Source organism: Macrobrachium nipponense, chromosome 34 (genome assembly GCF_015104395.2).
Source record: "Macrobrachium nipponense isolate FS-2020 chromosome 34, ASM1510439v2, whole genome shotgun sequence".
Lineage (NCBI taxonomy): Eukaryota > Metazoa > Arthropoda > Malacostraca > Decapoda > Palaemonidae > Macrobrachium > Macrobrachium nipponense.
This window is the reverse complement of record NC_061095.1, coordinates 47,650,437-47,674,455: the sequence shown is the minus strand read 5'-3', so window position 1 is coordinate 47,674,455 and position 24,019 is coordinate 47,650,437. Positions and strand designations below refer to the sequence as shown.

General features: G+C 42.7%; 1 protein-coding gene across 1 annotated transcript in view; it reads left to right on the top strand.

Annotated features, from left to right (window-relative positions):
• Positions 1–23,748, top strand: part of LOC135208027 (succinate dehydrogenase [ubiquinone] iron-sulfur subunit, mitochondrial-like) — a 62,699-nt gene extending 38,951 nt beyond the window's left edge. Inside the window, 6 exon segments of the mRNA XM_064240139.1 lie at positions 4,046–4,194; positions 13,487–13,630; positions 14,062–14,257; positions 15,513–15,704; positions 15,706–15,738; positions 22,934–23,748. Coding sequence (XP_064096209.1) covers positions 4,046–4,194; positions 13,487–13,630; positions 14,062–14,257; positions 15,513–15,704; positions 15,706–15,738; positions 22,934–23,035 — 816 coding nt within the window. The 3' untranslated portion in view covers positions 23,036–23,748.
• Positions 23,749–24,019: the final 271 nt, after the last annotated feature.

The following is a 24,019-nucleotide window of genomic DNA, read 5'->3' as shown; positions in this document are numbered from 1 at the left end:
CCATAGGTCATGTAGGTTATGTTGGTTAGGTTAGTATGCTAACCTATATGTTAGTCTTCCTCTAAGTTTGATTTTGTTTAAGGAGGTCAGGTAAGACATTCTACTAGGTTAGGTTAGTATGCTAACCTTTATGACGCATGTGCAATTCACAGCTTTACTAATGCCTATCGCAATCATTATGCGGCTGCCGTACCAACATCCTGTGCCAAAACATAAAGCAATGACTGAAAACCTTAAACATAAAAACATGGGCTAAAGGTGGTAAATACTCCAGTCGGCAATTGATGTGAACCAGGCTGTGCCGTAGTAGTTTCAAGTTTTACCTTATTGTTTTACATAACTGATTGTTTGACTGTTAAACTTTTCCTTCTCTTGCATTTGTCATGTAAGGCGTGTAGCATACTCTGGCATAGTCCTATTGTATGATTAGATTGTGTCTCATTGCGAAGCTTTTCCTTAGAATTGCTGTGGAAAGTTAACATAAATGTATTGTCAGTTTTCCAAAGGTAATTACCAATGTTTTTACATTTAATTTGTAGCCAAGTTTGTGAATTTATGATTTTCAACCACTTAGTCTAGATAGTCTAGATTTAAAGTAAAAAACACAAACGGGTATAAATTTTGTGTAGGTTTTTACAAATTTCATTAAAATTTCTTCAGTGCAGAAAAATTTTGCAATTGCACGGTAGAACTTTGCAAGGAGGTATTGTTTATAAGTAGCATTCCATGACTGAACAGTGTACAAAAAATATGTGTATAATCAATTTCTGTACATTTGAGGTCATTTGAGAAATGTACCATCTTTTGCTGTTTGGGGATGGTACTAAACAGCATCCCACAGAACCTATTCTTTAGCATTACTTGACTTTCCTTCTATGAGGTACCTTTTCTCTTGACAAAAATCAGTGAGATATTGTCAGTATAGGTAGTTGATGTTGCTGTAAAGTCAGTCAAATATCAACATAAAAATATTCATACTACACATGAATAGCCTGTAATGAGAATTATTTGGTTACGTAAATGGAATTTGAAGCAAGTAAGTGAACTGAGGGGATTTGATATTTTTCTAATAATTAGCAGGGATTCTGTGCATGGAAATGGTTTACAAGTGAAATTTTTTTATAAATATTAACCAAAGTTCTCATTACGTACTGTGAATGGCAAAACTATAGGGTTACATCATACCCTAGGGTGCCAGCTTTTACATGACTGGTTGGACAACCCCCCCTGCCCCCTCCCCCCTCAACCCTGATCTTTGGCAGCATTACCGACCTGACTAATGGCAATGCCAAGAAATATTGTTGCTAAGTTTGGTAACATCAATGACAAGTTTTGATCTCTGCATGATTATTACCTTGATAACTCTTACTGTAATTTACAGTGGAAGTTGGTGAGAAGAAAAACCACTACAAATTGATGAGGTACAACATTTATTAAGTGCAGAAGCAATTCTAACTTCCACAAAGGTGGGGTTACCTTCTAGTTTGACCGAAGATGCACACAAAATTTCAGGTGAATTGGATAAAAACTTTTTTTAAGAATATTTTTCTTTTAAACATAACTTTTTTTTTTTTTCTTTTTTTTTTTCAAAGTACATCTCTTTTATTTATCATTCAATTGAAAAAATAATAGCAGAAAGTTTAAGTTCTTATCAAATAAAACAGCAAACTCAAAATCTAACATGTGATGTATGCTATTTAGAGAAATAATTTAAAAAATGCAATAAAAATACCATAAAATTATATATTAAAACTTGGTAAAACTTTTTTTTTTCCTTTTTTTTTTTTTTTTTTTTGTTTTTTTTTTTTTTTTTTTTTTTTGAGAGAGAGAGAAAAAGAAATTTGTCGATGTGTTCTCTCACTATCTTTATTCAAATTGTGTTTTAGATTATTAAATCCACTCATAAGTAAGGGAGTTTTGGGAATTTGAATATAGAAAAATGTAGGTTTTGAGAAAAAATGCGGTTTAAAGTTTTGCTAGCCATTTATTTGTTTTGCTTTTATAAGCATATAAAGTTTCTTGGAAAAAGCCTACATGGCACCTGTTCCCCTCTCTATTATAAGAGATATTCCCCCTCCAAAAAATCATCACTTAAAGAAAATAGTTTATATTATTTTTAGGGGGTTATCATAGAACACCATTCAACTCTTGTGCTGCCCAGGTTTTTAGGAGGCTAATGAGCCCCTCCGTCATATCCTCCTTTTGATGGTCTTTTCTGCTTCTTTTGCTTTCTTGAATGCATAGCAGACATTTGTTTCCTGGTCTTTTCTTTCATCTGAAGGCTCCTGATAAAACACCAACATCACCTGCTACGTCAGGGACAGCAATTGCATCTTGGAATTGCTGATTCTCTTCCTCCTCCCCCTCCTCATCATCAGATAACTTCAAAACAAAGTTGTCGGTGGCATCATCATCATCTTGATATACTTGTACAAGGGAATAATAGAGTTCACTTGGAACTTCGTAACAGGAAGTACTTGGCATCTCTTGAGCACACGTGGTCGGTGGCAACATATGAGAAGCCACAACATTAGCTGTGCCTATACTTTTAGCTTCAAGATAAGTTTTGATGTTGCAAGAGCTTGCTTCCCTTCGCTTACTAAACTACTTTTTTGCATGTTGGTAATATATTTAATACACAATTGATGTCCAAAAGTCCGAGGAAGAGTTGCAATCGATTGAAAATAACAAATACACGATTACATAAAACAAATATAAAATTTCTCTCTCAGGACAACTGGCTCACATTACTCAGTCATGGGAAGAGTTGCCATCTCTATCAGGAAAACATATTGCACGGCATACAAAACAAAATGGAATGAAAAGAAATAAAATACTTGAAGAATTGATGCAAATAGAAATAGTAAAACTACCCCTAACCAGACCTTTAATTCTCCATTTGGGTATGGCCTTTAAAACCATTTAAAAGGCTTCATATCGATATTATCTTACGCGTGGCAATGGCTTGGACCCAGATCTGGAAATATGACCACTCATTTTCATGAATTTGAGCCCATATCCAAAATTACAGGCTGCCGATACCCTTATTACTTTGGGTGTCATGAAAATTATGTAACCTGCATATTTATGGAGTTTTTCATAAGAAACCTCCAAGTTTTTATTATTCTGCTGTTTTGGAGCCATATTTCTTCCGTTGGATTGGTGTTGTTACCCTGAAACATTCGTCATAAACCAGAAAATAATTTCCAATGAATATATTTGAAAAGTGTTGTGACTGCAAAGTGTCGTTAGTCGAAACCGTTGTAACCCGGCTACTGCTTGTACTAGAGAGATTTGCATGATCCATCCATATTTGCCAAAAAAAAAAAAAAAAAAAAAAAAAAAAAAAAAAAAAGAACTGCTAAGATGTAAGATATTACCTTGCATTCCTTATGACCTTGAAAATTGATGGTAGGTTGTGAATGTCCATAATTTGACCCTCTTTGTTACTAAATCTATTACATAGTTATTTATAGTTATTTAGAAGAAACACTCGTAGGTAACATAGAATATTTATATTTGAAACTTTTTTTTTTTTTTTTTTTTTTTTTTTTCTTTAATTTATATAATTATATTCTATGGAAGCTCACTTAGCTGGTTGATGGCCATTTTAGTATGTTGCATTGTGGTTAATCTTGGCTCTATCATTTTGCAAAGGATTATGATTGTGTGGTTATTATAGGTTGGCTGTTTTCTCTGAACTGAGAATCCATTCCATGTACAGTAAGTTTGAATATCAGGTGAAGAACAGTTTTGGCTCATTCCATTAAAGTGCGCACAAAATATTTTGAGAAATGCCTAGTTTCCTAAGTAGCTCATGACCAACATGCTTAAAGAGACAGCCGCTAGGCCTATGCAAATTTCAGTAAGTCTTAAGATAATTTAGAACATCAAATGAATGAATGACATTCAGTAAACCTTTATTAATTAGTTCAACCCAAAATATGATTGTGAAAGATCAACCTGTAGATTTGTAAAGTTTTCACATATCCCTGGTATGTACTGAATTGAACATTGCACCTCTAAAGAAGTTGGTATCTTTCAGATACGCTCCCAAAGTACAGCAGCTGCACCAGCAGAGCAAGTGGAATCCGTACGGGAGAAACGACTCAAGAAATTCACAGTCTACCGATGGGATCCCGAGAAGCAGGGAGACAAGCCTCACATGCAGACGTACGAAGTAGATCTCAATGCGTAAGTCGTCTGAAAAGCTGGTGACTTTTCATTTCTTTTTCTCATATGGCTGGCAGAGTGCTACCAGACACCTTCAGCAGGTGGTGGTAGTGTCTCCCTCCATGTCAGAAGCTTCATGATCTTAGTTAAAATGAAAATATAAAGTTTTTTTTTGATTTTGTGATTATTGTCATGTACAGAGATGTAGGCTACAATTACGTATTGATAAGGTTGCCGAATTTTATGTTCACTTCCAGTTAAGCTTACTAGAAATTTTTAGTAAGTCCATAGTCCATATAAGGTCCATATATATATAAGATCCCTTGCCAGGCATACTGTAGGCATTATCTCTCTATCCCGTTATATAACTGTTTTGGTGGTTTGATTTTGTTTTCATGAATTTTTCAGCATAGCCGTTCATTTATGATTCAATCAAATTTTTAACAATAGAAATTCATATTCTCTTTCTTCCGTCGAACTTTCCACCCTCTGCAACAGTTGTCTCATAGTGCAACTGCGAGGTTTTCTTTCTGTTCCACCTTTCAAACCTTCTTACTGCCTATTTCCCTTTTAGCGCTGATGACGTTGTAGGTCCCAGTGCTTGGCCGTTGGCCTAAATTCTTTATTCCATTTATCATACCAGAAATATTGTTTGAGTAGCTTGCTTCTTGTAGCTCTAAGGACTATTGTATGTACTGTCAAATCCACCTTAGTTCAGAAGTAGGCTAAATTTCATCTAAATAGGTATATGTTGTTTGTACTGTAGCTGCTTGATCGTTTGCACTTATACATCCAGAATGTGAAAATGAGTTAGTGACTAGGCTAGCTTAGACTATGGTACTGCTACATGGCACAAAAATCCTCTTGTACTCGTGGCTTCCCCTAGGAAATATACAATAAATTGAAAATTGATTCTGTAAGAATATACAAACCATTGCTGTTCATATGGGAGCATTGCTCAGTGCAAGTTGGAATGTGTTGTTGAAACTTTGTAACAAGTTAAATAAGCTAACTGGAATTAGGTTGAAACTTTGTAACAAGTTATAAGCTAACTGGGGATAAGTTGAAACTTTGTAAGAAGTTAATTAAGCAAACTGGAAATAAATGGATGTGGGCAGGAAGGACATTTTCTCACTTGTCACCAACACTCATTTTTTTTTTTAATATTATATTTTCTGTGGCTGGTGTCGAGTTGAAACTTTTTTCACCACTTCCTCCATGTATGATTTCCTTTTGTCGAATGGTGGCTATACCTAAACGTAATCCAACCTAATTTACACCCTGCTTAGTCCCTGATGCTGAATGAAAAACTCTCTCTCTCTCTCTCACTCTCTCTCATCTCTCTCTCTCTCTCTCTCTCTCTCTCTCTCTCTCTCTCTCTCCTCTCTCTCTCTCTCTCTCTGTCAGTCTGTGTGTGTGTGTGGGTGGTTCAGGATTAATCTGTCTTTCATACACTTCCTTTTGGTACAATATCCTTGGAAAATAATTTCATGCTTATTTTTGTCATTTTCATTTTTAAAGATGCTTAAGTAAAGCACAATTATTTGCCTTTAAAGTAAGATCAAACTCAGCAAGACTGCACGAAAAGAAAATTTGTTCATGACACTTACCTGCCAGATATATATATGCTGTATTCTCTGACGACCGACAGAATTTCAAAAACCCCAACTCCGGCAAACCGCAGTGTGGTCGGCTAGTGGTTAGTACCCATTCCCGCCGCTGGGAGGCGGATACCGGGAACCATTCCCATTTTCTATTCAGATTTTCTTCTGTCGCCGGTTGGTAAACATCTGTTTACAGACCTCCGCTTAGGATTTCGAAAACTTCATTTGTCACTGAGTATTTGGATTGTCTTTTGGTTTCGGACTTGGCTTAGTGATTTGGCATACGCTATTGTGGTTTGGATTTTGATTTTGGCTGTTGATTTTTCTTAGAATTGAGATGTCTGGATCTAGTTCTACTAGTTTCAGGGTGTGTGGTGTAAGAATGTAAGGTGAGGCTACCAAAAGCCTCGGTAGATCCTCACACAGTGTGTGAATTGTAGAGGGCATGTTTGCTTGTTGGATGATAGGTGCAAAGAATGTGAAGTGTTAACTGATGTCGAATGGAAGGCGTATGAATCTTACATTCGTAGACTTGAGCGTGACACGAATTAGGAGGTCTTCCTCCAGGAGTGCTTCTGTTAAAAGTCAAAGTAAAGTTGCTCAATCTAACATGAATGTAGAACATGCTACGCATAACCCTATAATTTCTCCTTCAGATAAGGAAGTGATTGTTACCGAAGGGAATGCCCTTTCTACCATTTTAGAATCGATTCAGAACCTTGAATCGAAAATGAAAGTGCTACAATCTAATGTGCAAAAAGTGTAGTGATAATGTTAGTGCCCCTAGTGAAGTGGAGGGGACGTCAGATCGGTCCTATAATGCCTCCAGGTTGAGACCTCTGTCGGACTCCCAGAACACAGGGAATGGAACCATGTCGAAGGCCGAAGGAGGGTTACGGGAATTAAACACGGTCTGGCATCCCTTCGGCAGATCTGAAGACGGCATCCCAGGCTGCCAAAGATCGCGCGCAAGCTCGAATCTTGAAGGAATGCATCTCTTCCTCCGAGACGTCCTCACCTCACCGTGGGTGGGAATCTCGGAAGACCTCTCCGACTGAGATGGTAAGGAAGACGTAAGGTGTCGCACAAGCGGCCATCGTCTTTCTCGCCCTCTTAGGAAAGGTCTTACGGAAGAGTACGCAGCCTCTCCAAGTGAGAGTGGTAAGGAAGACATAAGACGTCGCACTGGCGGCCATCGTCTTTCTCGCCCTATTAGGAAAGGTATGATGGAAGGAAAGGACGCTTCATCGGGAGATCGAGAGCGTCCTCCGCCTTGATTTACGCTTGGTCTTCTCCGGAAGACTTCGAAGACAGTACTCCCGCACAAGAGATTTAGGACGCTTTCTGAGCGTCCTGATTCGAGTCCGGAGAGAAGGAAGAAGGCGTCCCCTCGCCCATCTTCTTCTCAAAGGTTCATTCCATCATATGGTTCTTCACCTTTAAAAAAGACTCTCGAAGCGATTCGTCAACAGTTGGATACGTTTTTCTCCAAGAAAGAGGAAAGATCACGTAGTCGTAAAAAAGATCTTTGGCTACCCGTCAAGAAATCTAGACGTTCTCCTGCGGCTTCTCTTACGTTCTTCGTCTTCGTCTGATCCGTCGCCTTCTAGACCTCATCGACTCAATCAGGAACGCGCAAGCAGTCCTGCTGAGAGAGTCTCTAGAAGTATTGGCGGTAAAGAAAAAGACAATAGGGGCCGCACAGGCGGCCGCCGTCGTCTTCCCAGAGTCGAGAACGTTCAGGAAGGATCGCTCAGAAATAAAATTGGGAGGAATTGATCTTGACTTACAGGAAGAGAATATTCAACAAAACAAACGCTCGCGAGGCGTAGTGCTAGTAAGGACGCTCGTCGTCCTTCATATCAGTATGCGTTCCAGGAGGACGCAAATGAGGACGCTTTCCAGGACGCAAATGAGGACGCTTCCAGGACGCAAATGAGGACGCTTTCCAGGATGCAAATGAGAACGCTTTCCAGGACGCAAATGAGGACGCTTTTGAGGGCGCTAGGCGTCCGATGCATAAAGTCACCCTGAGAAGAAAAGAACAGGTCGCTAGTCAGAAGGTTAAGCGGCCAATATGCTTCAAGGTAGTAGGAACTACAATATCAGTGCTCGTCAAGAGAAATCGTATGACGTCAGTTTGGAAAATTCGGAGAGAAAGTCAAGGTTAGGAGAACATAGCAGACTCTCCTCTTCAAAATTGATTTCAAACACGAAACCTACGGTTCGAAAGGGAGGTGAAACTTTGGTTTCTTCTCGTTCATGCAGAATAAGGCTATGTCTCCATTAGAAAATAAATCGTCAAGCGAGGCTGTTTCGGAAGAGGAGGAGGATCCACAAACCTCATCCTCTGTTGATTATAGACTTTGACTCGTCTTTTAAAAGATTTGTTTTTTTACCCGAGAAGTTCCGAGCTCCAGTTCCTCTCTCTCCACCTTCGCAACTAACCTCTTCGAAGGCAAGGAAGACTCCAAATTTTGTCAAAATGGCCACCTCGCTCTCGACTAAAAGGGCTTTTAAAAGAATCCATGATTGGATGGAATCCAAAAAGACAAATGGGCAAGACTTTCTTTTGCACTTCCCCCCACAAGGCTTAGTGGAAGATCGGGGAAGTGGTACGAGACAGAAGAGAAGCAGGTTTGATAATCCCCGCTTCCGCACAAGGGGATTTCGCCAACTTAGTGGAAGCTCCTAGAAGATCTTACCTGGCATCAGCGAAAGTTTCGTGGACAATGTCGGAGATAGATCACCATCTCAAAGGCCTTTATAAAACTTTGAAGTTTTTAACTTTCTAGATTGGTGTTTGGGCGTCTTGGATGTTCAGTCTAGAAGCCCAGATTCCATCTCATTGGAGGACTTAGCGAGTATTTTGTGTCATGCATGGACAGAGCAGTAAGAGATGGCTCCGACGAACTGGCATCACATTTTGCGTCGGGAGTCCTGAAGAAACGCGCACTCTTCGTAGTTTCACAGCTAAGTCAGTGTCGCCAGCGCAAAAAGCAGAATTGTTGTTCGCTCCCTTTTCTGATCATCTTTTTCCACAATCGATGGTAAAGGATTTATCAGTAAATCTCCAAGAACGAGCGACGCAGGACTTATTGTCTCGTCTTCGAAAACGTCCTGCTGATCAGATGTCTTCAAGAACCACGCAAGCTTCTAGGAAGAATTATAAGCCCTTTCGTGGAAGAGCCTCTTCAAGAGCTGCTGCTCGAGGGGAGGAGTTTCCCTAGGGGCAGAGCCCCCTCAAAACCACCAGGGGAAAGAAATGACTTTTTCGGCCCCTCCAGACACCAGTCGGGGCGAGACTCGCTCTATTCGCCGAAGCATGAGGATAAGAGGGGCGAACTCTTGGTCACTCGAAGTGATCGAGAAAGGTTACAAAATCCGTTTTCTATCGAAACACCATTAAGCATAGAACCAATAGACCTTTCGCCCTCTTATCAGGGATTCAAAAGCAACAGATCTTATTAGACCTTTTGGATCAGATGTTGGAAAAAAGAGAGCAGTAGAAAGAGTCGTGTCACGGAACTCTCCAGGCTTCTACAACAGGCTTTTCCTTGTTCCGAAGCACTCGGGAGGATGGAGACCTGTCCTAGACGTAAGCAGGCTGAATCTTTTTGTAAGGAAAATAAAATTCAAGATGGAAACTGCACAGTCTGTTTTAGCTTCCCTGAGACCAGGAGATTGGATGGTGTCCTTGGATCTCCAAGATGCCTATTTCCATGTTCCGATACATCCTCGGTCCAGGAAGTTCCTCAGATTCGTTCTGAAAGGACAGGTCTTCCAATTCAGAGCTCTCTGTTTCGGGCTGAGTACAGCCCCTATGATATTCACGCTTCTGATGCGAAATGTAGCAAGAATGGCTCCATCTCTCAAAGATAAGAGTCTCACTCTATTTAGACGATTGGCTGATCCGGTCCACGTCAAAGGAACAGTGTCTGGAGGACCTACATACGACCTTACAGCTGACGAAGGACCTGGGCCTTCTGGTCAACTTCGAGAAGTCCCATCTGATTCCCACACAGTCATCGTGTATCTGGGGATTCAGATGGATTCAGTGGCTTTTCAAGCATTTCCATCCATAGAACGTCAGCTAAATGCTTAGAGAAAGTATCGGTCTTCTTGAGAAGGAAAAATATGCTCGGCGAGGGAATGGATGAGTCTGCTGGGGACCATTTCCTCGCTGGAGAAATTTGTTTCTCTGGGAAGGCTGCACCTCAGACAGCTTCAGTTTTTCCTAGCAGACAACTGGAAGAACAAGAAAGACTAGACGAGATTTTGAGAATCCCTCAATCGATCAAAGAGCATTTGAAGTGGTGTCCGATCCCGTCAAGCTATCGGAAGGGATGTCCCTCAAAGTTCTGAGCCCAGACCTAGTGTTGTTTCTCAGACGCGTCATGACGGGCTGGGAGCAACACTGGGGGGAGGAGGAAGTGTCAGGCCTCTGAGAGGGGAACAGAGGTCCTGGCACATAAACCTCAAGGAGCTAGAGGCGATTCGTTTGGCACTTCAATGCTTCGAGTCAAGGATTGTGGGACGAATTGTACAAGTCAAACTCGGACAACACCACGGCGCTCGCATATCTCAAAAAAACAGGGAGGAACTCTATCTCGCTCCCTGTTCAGGATAACGAGGAAATCTTACTTTGGGCGAAGCTGAGAAATGTATAACGATTCTAACGAAGTTCGTTTTCAGGACAGCAGAACGTTCGTGCGGATCTCCTCAGCCGTCAACATCAAATGCTTCCAAACGAATGGACTCTCCATCCAGAGATCTGCAAGGAGTTGTGGAAACTTTGGGGACGCCCACTGGTAGACCTCTTCGCGACAGCAAAAACGAAGAGGCTTCCTATTTGACTGCTCTCCGTTTCTAGACCCAGGAGCAATAGCAATAGACCGCCATGCTTTGGAATTGGGAGGGGAAATGGATCTCTACGCCTTTCCTCCTTCACACTCCTGGGAGAGGTAATAAGGAAGTTTGCGGCGTCGGAAGGAGCAAGAATGACGTTGATCGCCCCCTTTTGGCCTGCAAGCGACTGGTTCACAGAAGGCCATGTCATTTCTGGTAGATTTCCCAAGGACACTTCCAGAAAAAATCGATCTACTCAGACAGCCCCACTTCGAGAGGTATCACGGAAAACCTCTCCGCTCTGAGTCTGACTGCATTCAGACTATCCAAAAGTTGGCCAGAGCGAGAGGTTTTTCAAGATCGGTAGCAAGAGCTATTGCCAGCGCTAGAAGAACATCTTCCCAAGCTGTCTACCAATCGAAGTGGGGCTGTCTTCAGAGGTTGGTGTAGAAGGCAAAATATTTCCTCCTCCACGACCTCTGTGAGCCAGATTGCTGATTTTCTCTTACATCTTAGAGATAGACAAACTTTTCAGTGTCAACGATTAAAGGCTACAAAAGTATGCTATCAACGGTCTTTCGACACAGAGGCTTGGATTTATCAAATGATAAAGATCTTCACGATCTATTGAGGTCCTTTGAAACATCAAAAGCTCCACGAGACAAGAGTCCCTCATGGAATTTAGATGTTGTCTTAAAGTTTTTAATGTCAGCCCCATTTGAGCCTATGCATGCTGCCTCTTTGAAAGATGTAACTAGGAAGCTATTTTTCCTAACCGCTTTGGCAACAGCTAAGAGGGTTAGCGAAAATCCAAGCTATGAGTAAACATGTGGGTTTTCAGAGAACACAATGCTGTGTTCGCTGAGCCCCTCGTTCTTAGCGAAGAACGAAAACCCATCCAACCCTGGCCTAAAAGCTTTGATATCAAGGGTTATCAGAGTTCGTCGGACGAGAGCCGGAGAGAGTTTTTTTTGTTTTTGGCCCTGTCAGAGCTCTCAAATTTTATCTGGAAAAGACCAACCATGTAGAGGCCCGTCAGACACCTGTGGTGTTCGGTCAAGAGGCCCGGATTACCAATGTCTAAAAAACGCACTGGCGTTCTCTTGAGAAACACCATCAGGGAAGCTCATTCATCCTGCACGGATGGTGATCTTAACTGCTAAAAGTTAATGCTCACGAGGTTAGAGCGGTAGCTACTTCGGTGGCTTTTCAGAAAAATATGGCACTCAGTGATATCCTGGGTGCCACATTTTGGCGGAAGCAACTCTGTGTTTGCTTCACACTACCTCAGAGATGTGAAGGCAACATATGAGAATTGCTACTCGCTTGGACCATACATTTCCGCGGATACAGTATTGGGTGGGGACGAGAAGCAATACGAACCCCATCCTTTAGAAAATGGATGTGTGATGATTTTAATTATGGGTTTGTTTTTTTACGGTCGTAGGGTTGGCCGCTTGAGGCGGTCTTCCCTTTAATTAGCCTGAAAGTTTATGGGACTAACTTTAGTGAGGCTAGGTTAGGTGGTATTTATTATGCTTCGTTGTCTTCAGTATGGTCAATATGGTCTAGTCACATTGTGGTCACGCTCCCGTTGACAGATCATCTAGAACTATCCAGCTATACAGGTCACTACCTTGCTGGAAATTCTAGTTAAGCAGAAGCAGGCTTGGGTGACAGTAATCACGAAGTCAGCTATGCTACAGGTAGGGAACCAAGATGTCATCATCTGCATGTGAAATGTTTCCAAAATCCTTCTATTCTGTCCTTCCCACCTCCAATGGTGGGATTCAGCTATATTATATCTGGCAGGTAAGTGTCATGAAACAAATGATATTGTCATGATACAATAAAGTTTGTTCATACTTACCTGACAGATTATATATAATCAAGTAACCCACCCCACCTCCCCTCAGGGGACAGTGGTAAAGAAAATCTGAATAGAAAATGGGAATGGTTCCCGGTATCCGCCTCCCAGCGGCGGGAATGGATACTAACCACCTAGCCGACCACTGCGTTTGCCGGGAGTTTTTTTGAAATTCTGTCGGTCGTCAGAGGACAATAACCAGCTTTATAATAGATATGTCAGGTAAAGTACGAAACAAACTTTATTGGATTCATGGAACAATATCATGTTTTCCGGCAAGTTGAATATAAGGAAGGATGGCCCCGTTTAACAGCAAGTCAGAATTAATGTAGTTAAAATTGTATTTTACTAAATATGGTAAATATTAGGAAAACTCCCCCCCCCCCCCCCCCCCCCCCCTCCCCCCCCCCCCCCCCCACCCCCCCCCCCCCCCCCCCCCCCCCCTTCCCCCCCCCCCCACCCCCCCCCCACCCCCCCCCCCCCTTTCCCCCCCCCCAAACCCTCCCCCCCCCCCCCCCCCCCCCCCCCTTCATGGAGAAGGTCAATACCAGAGATTGCTAGTGATATGACCTAAAGTAGGATGTCCCCGTAGGGGGGTAGTGTCATCAATGAGGTGCACTGTAGGGATTACTTGAGGTTATTTCAGCCTCCCTTCAGTTCTGGCTTCAACCACTTATATTCCTTTTAATGTACTTTCTGTTCACATTCTCTTTCTTCCATCTGGTTTCTACCCTTTCCTATAATTGTGAGGTTTTCCTCTTGTTACACCTTTCAGACCTCCTTCCTGTCAATATCCCTATGCTGAATAACCCATAGGTCCTAGCACTAGCACTTGGCCTTCAGCCTAAATTCTATATTCCTAAAGTAGGATGTTTGGAACGGTTTTATATGAAAAGAGTAGTGCCTTGGATGGCAAATTTACATGCCTTAGGGTCATCTGCAGTATTTTAATGTACTATTGCTAATTCTGAGTTTACTGTAATTGTCTCTTCAGTTGTGGACCCATGGTTCTTGATGCCTTGTTGAAAATCAAGAATGAGATTGATCCTTCTCTGACCTTCCGAAGATCATGCCGTGAAGGTATCTGTGGTTCCTGTTCTATGAACATTGGTGGTGTGAACACCTTAGCTTGTATCAGGTAAGCCTGTACTAGTGTGTATTGAATTGATTGTAATTTGTCATAGTTAACTGCTCTTACAAGAAATTGGTCTAAAGCATTTTTGGGCAAAGGGGTTTCAAGTTTTGTAGGATCACCACTCATCATTTTAGTAGCTTTTTGGGTCAAGCATATTGCATAAAATGATTGCTTGTCTTGCATAGAATGGTTGCTTGTCATGGTAACAAAATAAAATTTAATGTGGGACTGAGGTGGTGGCAGGCTATCTGGAAAGAAATATAATTGTTTTTTCATGTTTGCTTCAAGTTAGACAAGTAGCTTTTGATGTTATTGCTCTTGGATTCAACAGAATGCATTTGTGGATATTAAAACGCAGCATCTGTACATAGAAACTGTTGATATTACCTTACTTGCATCACAGAATTTGTTCTGAAAAGGTTCTTTAATTTCAGCAAAATTGACACCAACCTGACCAAGGCTACGAAGATCTATCCTCTACCACACATGTATGTGATCAAAGATTTAGTCCCTGACATGAACAACTTTTACGAGCAGTACAGATCAATCCAGCCTTGGTTACAGCGGGACGATGGTCTTCAGCCTGGAGACAAGCAGTACCTTCAGTCTGTTGATGACCGCAAGAAGCTGGTGAGTCCATTATCTTTTTTAAGTACTAGTACTATATTTCTTTTTCAAAGGGGTAAAGTAATATATTAAATAATAATACCTCGGAAAACATTATGGTAATTAGGCTATTGTTTTTTTTTTTTTTTTGCTAGAATTTTTAAAGTTCTTTGTCTAAATAAGTGCAGACTGCTATTCAGAAGTGGTTTGCTATTAGAACAATACTATCTCATTTTACCTGTGGGTGTGCAGTGCGATCACCTCACACATTGCACTGTAGGGCATTACTCAAGATTGTTTGCATTCATATCTTTCTTCCTTCTTAATTTTATGTTCCAGTCCTAATATCTCGGTTTCATGTGGGCTCTTAGGTGGGTTTTATAATTGAGAAATGTATTATAAAGTGAATCAGAAACATTTATGAGAAATGTATTATAAAGTGAATCAGAAACATTTAAGTATGCCTATATTTGATTTAAACTTTGGACTTGCTTTAATCTTCGTCCCTTTGTGCGGTTACAAACTGTTAACGAACTGCTTTGCGAGGAAAACTTTTAATATCACTTATTTTGTTCCTAGGAATTCAGTGTTTCTGAGTTGAGCAAAGTCTGTCTTTGGGATGCATTTCTGCCTAAAATGTACCGAGTTTAGGCTTTGCATGTTTTCTGCTTGTATGATTTTGTCAAAACAGGAAAATGGCTTACAAACTCTACCGTAGTTCCATAGTGGAAGAAAAGTCTGTGGAGTTGGTGGTTTTAACCCAACTTAATGTATCAGTGACCAGTTATAAATTTAGTCATTAACTTTGAAGTATTCTCTTTAAAATCAAATTATTCGTTTGAAGTATTCTCTTTAAAATCAAATTATTCGTTTAGTAGGTATACATTTGTTATGGGAGGATTTGATTGCATTTTCCCTGATTTTTAGCAGATTTTTGTTTTTTTCTTTCTTTTTTATGTTGGGCTTTGGAAAAAGTTTTTACAAAGTATTGAAATCAGTCCTTTAAGTTAAAATTTCTCCAACATTCTTAGGTCAGAGGTTTTGTTTATGAATGTGGGCTGAAAGTAGAATAGAAAAAAAGAACAAACAACTAGAATAGGACACCCATGGAGGAAGAGATGAGAGGGAAAAGTTGAAAATGGATAGCAACCTTATGGTTGTTCGGAAGGGACTTTTTTTAAATCATAAAACTACCATCATCTAAAGTTGTTGCCAGGGATACAATGTTACATTGAAAGTTGACACGGTGACATTTTCACTTTTATTTTTTCTTTATCAGGATGGTCTATACGAATGCATCCTTTGCGCTTGCTGTTCTACTTCTTGCCCATCATATTGGTGGAATGGAGACAAGTACCTGGGACCCGCTGTGCTCATGCAGGCCTACCGTTGGATCATCGACTCTCGAGATGAAATGTCTGAGGAACGTCTGAAAAGGCTGCGTGATCCTTTCTCAGTTTACCGATGCCACCACTATCATGAACTGCACAAAGACTTGCCCAAAGGTGAGAGAAATGGCAATTTGTTCAATGAAACTTACCTGTCAGATATATATATAGCTGTATTCTCTGAAGTCCGACAGAATTTCTAAAACTTACGACACACGTAGTGGGAGTTAGGGTGGTTAGTACCCATTCCCACCGCTGGGAGGTCGGGTATCAGGAACCATTCCCATTTTCTATCAGATTTCTTCTGTCGCCGGTGTCGTAAACACCTGTTTACACACCTCCGCCTCAGGATTTTGGAAAACTTGTCATATTGCTTGAGTATCCTCTTGACTTTTGGTTTTTTTGATTGGATCGATAGCTTGGCATACGTGATTTTGGACTGTGTTTTTGTGATTTTGGCTTAGGATTTTCCTTAAAAATGTCTGGATGTAGTTCTGCTAGCGCCAGGGTGTGCTCGAAAGTGGAATGCAAGGTTAGGCTTCCAAAAGCCTCCTTGGTTGATCCTCACACATTGTGTAAAGGGTGTAGGGGGCAAGAGTGTAGATTTGATTTGCGCTGTAATGATGTGAAAGCTTAGATGATTTGCAATGGAAGACGTTATGAATCCTACGTTAAGGAAGTTTAGAACGTGATAGGATTAGGAGGTCTTCCTCCAGGAGTAAGTCGGGTAGCAGACAGGGTATTAATGTATCCCCTTCTAACCCTCCCTTAGAATTTGTGTTCTCCTAACCCTGTAGTGTTGCCTTCGGGCCCTCAAGTGGTGTCTGCGGAGGGTAATGCCCTTTCGCTTATTCTAGATTCATTGAAGACGCTTGAATCTAAAGTGCTTGCCCTTGAAAACAGGCAAAATAAGTGCAGTGATAGTGCCCCTAGTGAAGTGGAGGGGGCGTCAGATCGGCCCTATAGCGCCTCTAGGCTGGGACCTCTGCCGGACTCCCAGGACTCAGGCAGGGAGAGGGCATGTCGAAGGCCGAAGGAGGGTTACGGGGAACCACCCAACCGATCTGGCGTCCCTTCAGTCCAGTTTCCTCGTGGACGCTTCCCAGGCTGCTAAGGAGCGTGCTTCGAGCACGTATCCTTCAGGATTGTTTCTTGTCTTCGACGCGTCCTCCCCCGCGCAAGGGGTGGGAATCTCGATCGGATTCGCGACCTCTGAAGAGGACTCTTCAAGAGCTGGACGCTTCACGTCATGCTATGTCTGAGTGGCATTCTTCTCCGGAAAGCGTAGCCTTTCCGCCCCAGAAGAAGTGTAGGACGTCATCCGACGATGACGCCCTCGAGCGCCCCAGTCGCTCTAGAGCCAAGGCTGTTCCTGGGAGAAGGAAGAAGGCGTCCCCTCGCCCCTCTCCTTCTCGCAAGCGCAGCTCTTCTCCCCCGCGTAAGGTGGAGACATCTCAGACGGAGATCATCATTGCGATGCAGCGGCAACTGGACGCTTTACTGAAACAGAAGGAGACGGTCCCGCATCGAAGGAAAGACGATAGACTGCCTATCAAGAGATCTAAGCAGTCTTCTCCAATGGCTCCTTTTTCGTCCCCGTCTTCTGATATTTCGCCCTCTAGACGTCGTTTTGCACCCCAGGGTTCATCTAGAGGTGACGTTAGACGCCAAGTTAGAGAGAGTTCTCGGCATGCTCCTCTCCCTTCCCGTAGAGAGGACGCTCGGCGTTCCGATTTCGAACGCTTCGGCTGACGACGATTTGCGTTTCTGCACCTCTTCGACTTGACAGTGTTGACGCTCAACGTTTTATGTTAGTCGTGCAGTAGATCAAGTTTCTTCGCGCTGAACGTTCGGAAGGACGCTTCGCGGGACGATAGAAGAGTCTCTTTGATGGACGCTTCGCTGGACGCTCGGTTGGACGCTGATTTGGACGCTCGAGAGAACGATACGTTGGACGCTGCAGATGGAACGCTCGTAGACGTTATAGTAAGACCTCTGTGGACGCGAATGTGGAAGTTCGCTGTCACTCGGATGTGGTTCCCGAGACTTTGGCACGTTCGCCTCTAAAAAGTGACTCCTGATCCCTTGCCTGTTAAGGATCCGTTGCCCTCGTCTTCTTTTTCATCGTTCTGATAGGAGACTTGGAGCTAAAGGACTTCTGCCTCTTCCTTCGGACTTGCACTCGGGTTAGAGAAGAAGGAGAACTTAGCGGTTCTTCGGAGGATGTTGATGATGATCAACCTGCTACGTCTGCCTCGTCAGATTATCAAGTCTTGGCACGACTACTTCGTGATTCGTTTGGCGATACTTTTCAGCCAGCGGCTCCTCCTCCTTCCTCCTCTCCAGTTTCGTGAGGAATGAAGACGTCGTTATCTACGAAAAGAGCATTCCGAAAGGTAAACGCCTGGATGGAGTCTAGGAAAGCAAAAGGAAGAACTACTTTGCGCCCTGCCTAAACAGTCTAGACATAGCGGTAAGGCAGGGATGTGGTATGAGGGACCAGAGATGGAATTAGGATTGAAGGTTCCTACGTCAGCTCAAGGTGATTTCGCCAGCGTGGTGGATGCCTCAAGGAGGGCCCTTTTAGCATCGGCTAAGGTTTCTTGGACGACTTCCGAACTGGACCATCTTTTGAAGGGATTATTTAGGTCCTTAGAAGTTTTCAACTTTTTAGACTGGTGTCTTGGAGCCTTAGACAACCAATCTCGTAAGCCAGACTCGATCAGCTTGGGGGAGCTGTCCAGTGTATTTGTCAATGCATGGACAAGGCCGTCAGGGATGGCTCAGAGGAGTTTAGCCTCTCATTTTTCAGCAGGGGTTCTTAAGAAAAGGTCGCTTTATTGCAACTTCGCGGCTAAGTCTGTCTCTCCCGCTCAGAGGACAGAACTTTTGTATGCTCCCTTCTCGAGTCATCTCTTCCCCCAAGCTAAGTGGTGAAGGATCTTGGCAGTGAGTCTGCAGGAGGAAAGCCACACAAGACCTGTTGGCTCAGTCTTCGAGACGTCCGGCTGGCCCTTCAACGTCGTCTGGAACACAACAGTTTAGAAAGCAGAAGCCCTTTCGTGGAGGGACTTCCGCTAGACGTCTCCTCGAGGAAGAAGCCTTCCTAGAGTAGAGCCCCTTCCAAGTCTAGGGGTAAGAAGTGAGAGATCGTGCCCTTCAGTCACCGGTAGGTAGCCAGGCTGCAGTTGTTTGCAGAAGCCTGGAGAGTCAGAGAGGCAGACACCTGGTCTCTCGACGTCATAGAGAGGGGTTACAAGATCCCTTTCATAAAGCCGCCCCCGTTGACTTCCACTCCCAGGGACTTGTCCCCATCGTATCCGCTAACAAAGCGAAAGATTCTTTTCGACCTGCTCGAGCAGATGCTCGAGAAAAGAGCGGTGGAACAGGTTTTAGACCTGGCAAAACGCCAGGATTTTACAACAAAGATTGTTTCTTGTACCGAAACAATCGGGAGGGTGGCGGCCCGTCTTGGATGTAAGTCGTCTAAACCTCTTTATAGAGAAGCAGAGGTTCAAGATGGAGACACCTCAGTCAGTTCTGGGGGCCTTAAGACCTGGAGATTGGATGGTATCACTCGACCTCCAGGACGCCTACTTTCACGTCCCGATACATCCCCAATCGATGAAGTACCTTCGGTTCGTATTGAAAGGGAAGGTCTTTCAATTCAGGGCGCTTTGTTTCGGACTGAGTACGGCCCCTTTTATCTTCACCATCTTGATGAAGAACGTGGCGAGGTGGCTTCCACCTTTCCAACATCAGAAAATCTCGCTATATTCTAGACGACTTGGCTTCATACGATTGCCTCCTCGCAGACCCCGGTGCAGCCGGTGCCTGAAGGGATTTGAAGACGACTCTGTCTTTAGCTGCGTCCCTGGGACTTCTGGTGAACTTCGAAAAGTCACATCTGACCCCCAACACAGTCCATCGTGTATCTGGGGATTCAGATGGATTCAGTGGCTTTTCGGGCTTTTTCCGTCCAGGAACGTCAGCAACAAGGCATAGAAAAAGTGTCAGCCTTTCTAGGGAAAGATTCATGCTCGGTGAGGGAATGGATGAGTCTGCTGGGGACCATTTCCTCGCTGGAGAAGTTTGTTTCCCTGGGGAGGCTACACCTCCGACCTCTTCAGTTCTTTCTGTCGGACAGCTGGACAGAAAAGGACAACTTCGAAATGAAGTTATACATCTCGGAAGAGGTGAAGAACCATCTAAGATGGTGGCTCGATCCGTGGAAGCTGTCAGAGGGAGTATCCCTCAAGCTTCAGAACCCCGACCTAGTGTTGTTCTCCGACGCGTCATCCACGGGGTGGGGAGCAACTCTAGGGGGGGAGGAAGTGTCAGGTACCTGGAGAGGGGAACAGGTAACCTGGCATATCAACTTCAAAGAGCTGGCAGCGGTTCAATTAGCGCTCCAGTTCTTCCAGAACAAAGTCTCCCGTCGGGTGGTTCAGATCAACTCGGACAACACCACAGCCCTGGCATACTTGAAGAAACAAGGAGGAACACACTCTCGCTCCCTGTTTTCTCTAGCAAAAGAGATCCTGCTTTGGGCAAAGGAGAGAGAAGTCACAATATTGACAAGATTCATTGCCGGAGTCGAGAACGTCGGGCAGATCTCCTCAGTCGACAAGGACAGTTATTGCCGACAGAGTGGACTCTCAATCAAGAAGTATGCCAGGAACTGTGGGGTCTTTGGGGATGTCCCCTTAGTGGACATCTTCGCAACATCAAGGACGGCGAGACTTCCTCTGTATTGCTCCCCGGTTCTAGATCCGGGAGCAGTAGCAGTAGACGCCCTTCTATGGGATTGGACGGGCCTGGATCTCTACGCTTTTCCCCCCTTCAAGATCCTGGGGGAGGTGATGAGAAAATTTGCAGCATCGGAGGGGACGAGGTTGACCTTAATCGCCCCCACTTTGGCCCGCAGCGATCTGGTTTCACAGAAGTGATGTTCTACCTAGTGGATTATCCGAGATCTCGTTCCGTTAAGGAGAGATCTACTCAAACAGCCCCACTTCGAGAGGTACCACAAAAACCTCTCCGCTCTGAGTCTGACTGCGTTCAGACTATCCAAAAGTTGGCCAGAGCGAGAGGTTTTTCGAAATCAGTGGCTAAAGCTATCGCCACCGCGAGGAGACCATCATCAATCGCGGTTTACCAATCGAAGTGGGCAGCCTTTAGAAGTTGGTGTAAGAGAAAAGGAGTTTCCTCTACCACTACCTCTGTGAGCCAGATCGCCGATTTCTTGCTTTATCTGAAACAAGATCTAAAGTTGGCAGTGTCAACTATTAAAGGCTACAGAAGCGTTCTATCTGTAGTCTTTCGCCATAGAGGTCTTGACCTCGCTAACAATAAGGATCTCCATGATCTATTGAGACGTTCGAGACGACCAAGGTACCACTACCGAAGCTTCCTTCGTGGAACCTGGATGTGGTCCTAAAATATTTGATGTCAAATCGTTTTGAACCTCTTTCATCTTCGTCTCTACGAGATTTGACGAAGAAAACTGTATTCCTTAACCTAACTGCTCTGGCGACGGCGAAGAGAGTTAGCGAAATACAGGCTATCAGCAAACACGTCGGTTTCAAAGGGCATAATGCAGTCTGCTCTTTGAATATGTCGTTTCTGGCCAAAAACGAAAACCCTTCCAATCCGTGGCCTAGAACCATTCGAGATCAAGGGTATGGCAGAGATCATTGGTCAAGAGCCAGAAAGAGTCCTGTGTCCTGTTAGGGCTCTTAAAGAGTATATTCGTAGAACGAAGGATTGCCGAGGTTCTGCAGAGAATTTATGGTGTTCGGTCAAGAGACCAAACATGCCCATGTCCAAGAATGCACTGGCATTCTTTTTAAGAAACACCATTAAAGAGGCGCACGCTTCTTGCAAAGACAGTGACTTGAAGATACTGAAAGTAAACGCGCACGAAGTAAGGGCTATTTCGACCTCAATAGCCTTTCAGAAAAACATGGCTCTTAAAGACATTTTAAGTGCTACTTTTTGGAGGAGTAACTCAGTGTTCGCCTCTCACTACCATACGGGAGTGAGAACGACCTATGAAAGCTGTTGAACTCGCTCGGACCATACGTCGCCGCAGACACTATTTTGGGGGCAGGAGGTAGCACTCATCCTTTCCATAGAAAAGGGTAGGTGAGTTTTTTTAATATTTTTGTATGTTTATGGTTGTAGGGTCGGCTGCCGAGTACAGTCGTCCCTTCCTTTAGCCTTTGGTATATGGGAGTTTGTTGTTAGGCTAACTTAGGTGGTGGTTTTGCCTCGTTGCCCTCGGAAGTATGGTCATGGTCTAGTCACATTGTGGTCCCGTCCCCGTTGACAGATCATCTAGAGCGCACCAACTACATAGGTCACTACCTTGTTGGTAACTCTAGTGAAGCACAAGCAGGCTTGGGTGACAGTAATCACGAAGTCAGCTATGCTAACAGGTAAGGAACCAAGATGTCAATCATATACATTTATATGTTTTCTAAAAATCCTTTTTTCTGTCTCTCCCACCGCCAAAGGTGGGATTCAGCTATATATATATCTGACAGGTAAGTTTCATGAACAAAATGATATTGTTAAGATACAATAAAGTTTGTTCATACTTACCTGGCAGATATATATAATTTTAGTACCCACCCACCTCCCCTCAGGAGACAGTGGAGATAGAAATCTGATAGAAAATGGGAATGGTTCCTGATACCCGCCTCCCAGCGGCGGGAATGGGTACTAACCACCCTAACTCCCACTACGTGTGTCGTAAGTTTTAGAAATTCTGTCGGACTTCAGAGAATACAGCTATATATATATCTGCCAGGTAAGTATGAACAAACTTTATTGTATCTTAACAATATCATTTTATACCTGTGATGCTGGTACTATTCTTGATTTGCCAATGAAGAGGTCTTGTTGTATAAATGTGAAACCAGATCAACCAGTTTACAGACTAATGTGGACTGGGGAAATGGGTATGTTCTCAAAAGCATTGCAAGTTAGCCGATGCATTTGGTGTAATAGTTTTTGTAGTTTTAATCCTTTCATTCACCAAAATTATTTTTCCCAAGTAACTATTCTTCATTTTTTATTTCAGCACTTTTATAAGGAACAGTGACAGTTGCTAATGATATTTTGTTCCAGTAAAGTAATGTCTGTAATTTTTTAAAAGTACAAATTCTGTGTAGCCTTCACTTAATGTAAGGTTTGCTGGATGCAAGAATATACGTACTGTGTATTATCAGTATGTTATGTTGTGTGTTTTGTGATGGAATTGAGGTTCTGCTTACATCTTTTTAATGAAATTTTCCTCTCATTCCAGGGCCTTAACCCAGGTAGAGCCATTGCTGAAGTGAAGAAGCTGTTGTCAGGAATTGCCAAGAAGGGAGACCCCGGTCTAGATGCATTAGGTGCTGCTAATTAATTTTTAATGATTTTATTTTTATTTTTGTTTCTCAAACTGTACACACGTGAAACTAATATCCGGGTAAATTGTTCTATTTTATTGTAATTTATTTTAGACATCTTGATTAGCTAGAATTGTTTTCTGTGCGTATTTTTATGTGCATACAGTGTAGAGGGAAGTTACTGTACTCCCCTAAAAAGTACTGTAAATGTTGTATGTATTTTAAGAAGTTATTTTTTATGTAAATGGAAAGAAATCACACCAAATGTTTTACTCTACAGCTTACCATTGGTATCAGGTTATTAATATAGTCAAAGGTTGTGTCTTCATATGTTTTTAACTTTGAATTTCATTAAGTACTGTGTAGCAGACCTGAAATTTTCAGTGAATTTTAGCAGTCCTGAACCAGAGAAGGTTGCTGGCTGAAATTTTTTTCTTATCTATGTATTTTTATTTTTCTTATTTTCGTAGTATCAAAGCCACGGCAGGACTAGAGGGCAATAAAGGAGATAGTGAAAACCCTCCTTTGTATGAATGTATAGTGTAGATATTGCTGTATTTTTTGATTTCCCAAAATATATATTTTGGCAGAAAGAAAGTGTCCTTTATGCATCACTTTGGGATGAATGAGGTTCTTTTTAACTTGTAAATACACTTTGAAGAGGCGATTATGCCCCTCACCCGCTATTGATTGGGTGTGTGCACCCCAATCATTAAACTACAAGGCAAAAGGTGTTTTATTTCATAAGCATTCCTGTTGTGTGAAAAGCATATTACTCTATTGGTGACTGTTATCCACTTGGCTTCATAAAGTAGGAATAAAGGTTATATGTAATCGCTCATTTGTAATCATATTGTATAGGAAAAGAAGTTGGACTTGGATTGGAAAAGAGACTCAGGGAACTGATGAAGAGTAAATGGCATAAAGGTATTAAACTGAGATTGCAACAAACAAGCTGTTTGTATGACCTACAATGTGTCACCCAAATCACTTGATCATAG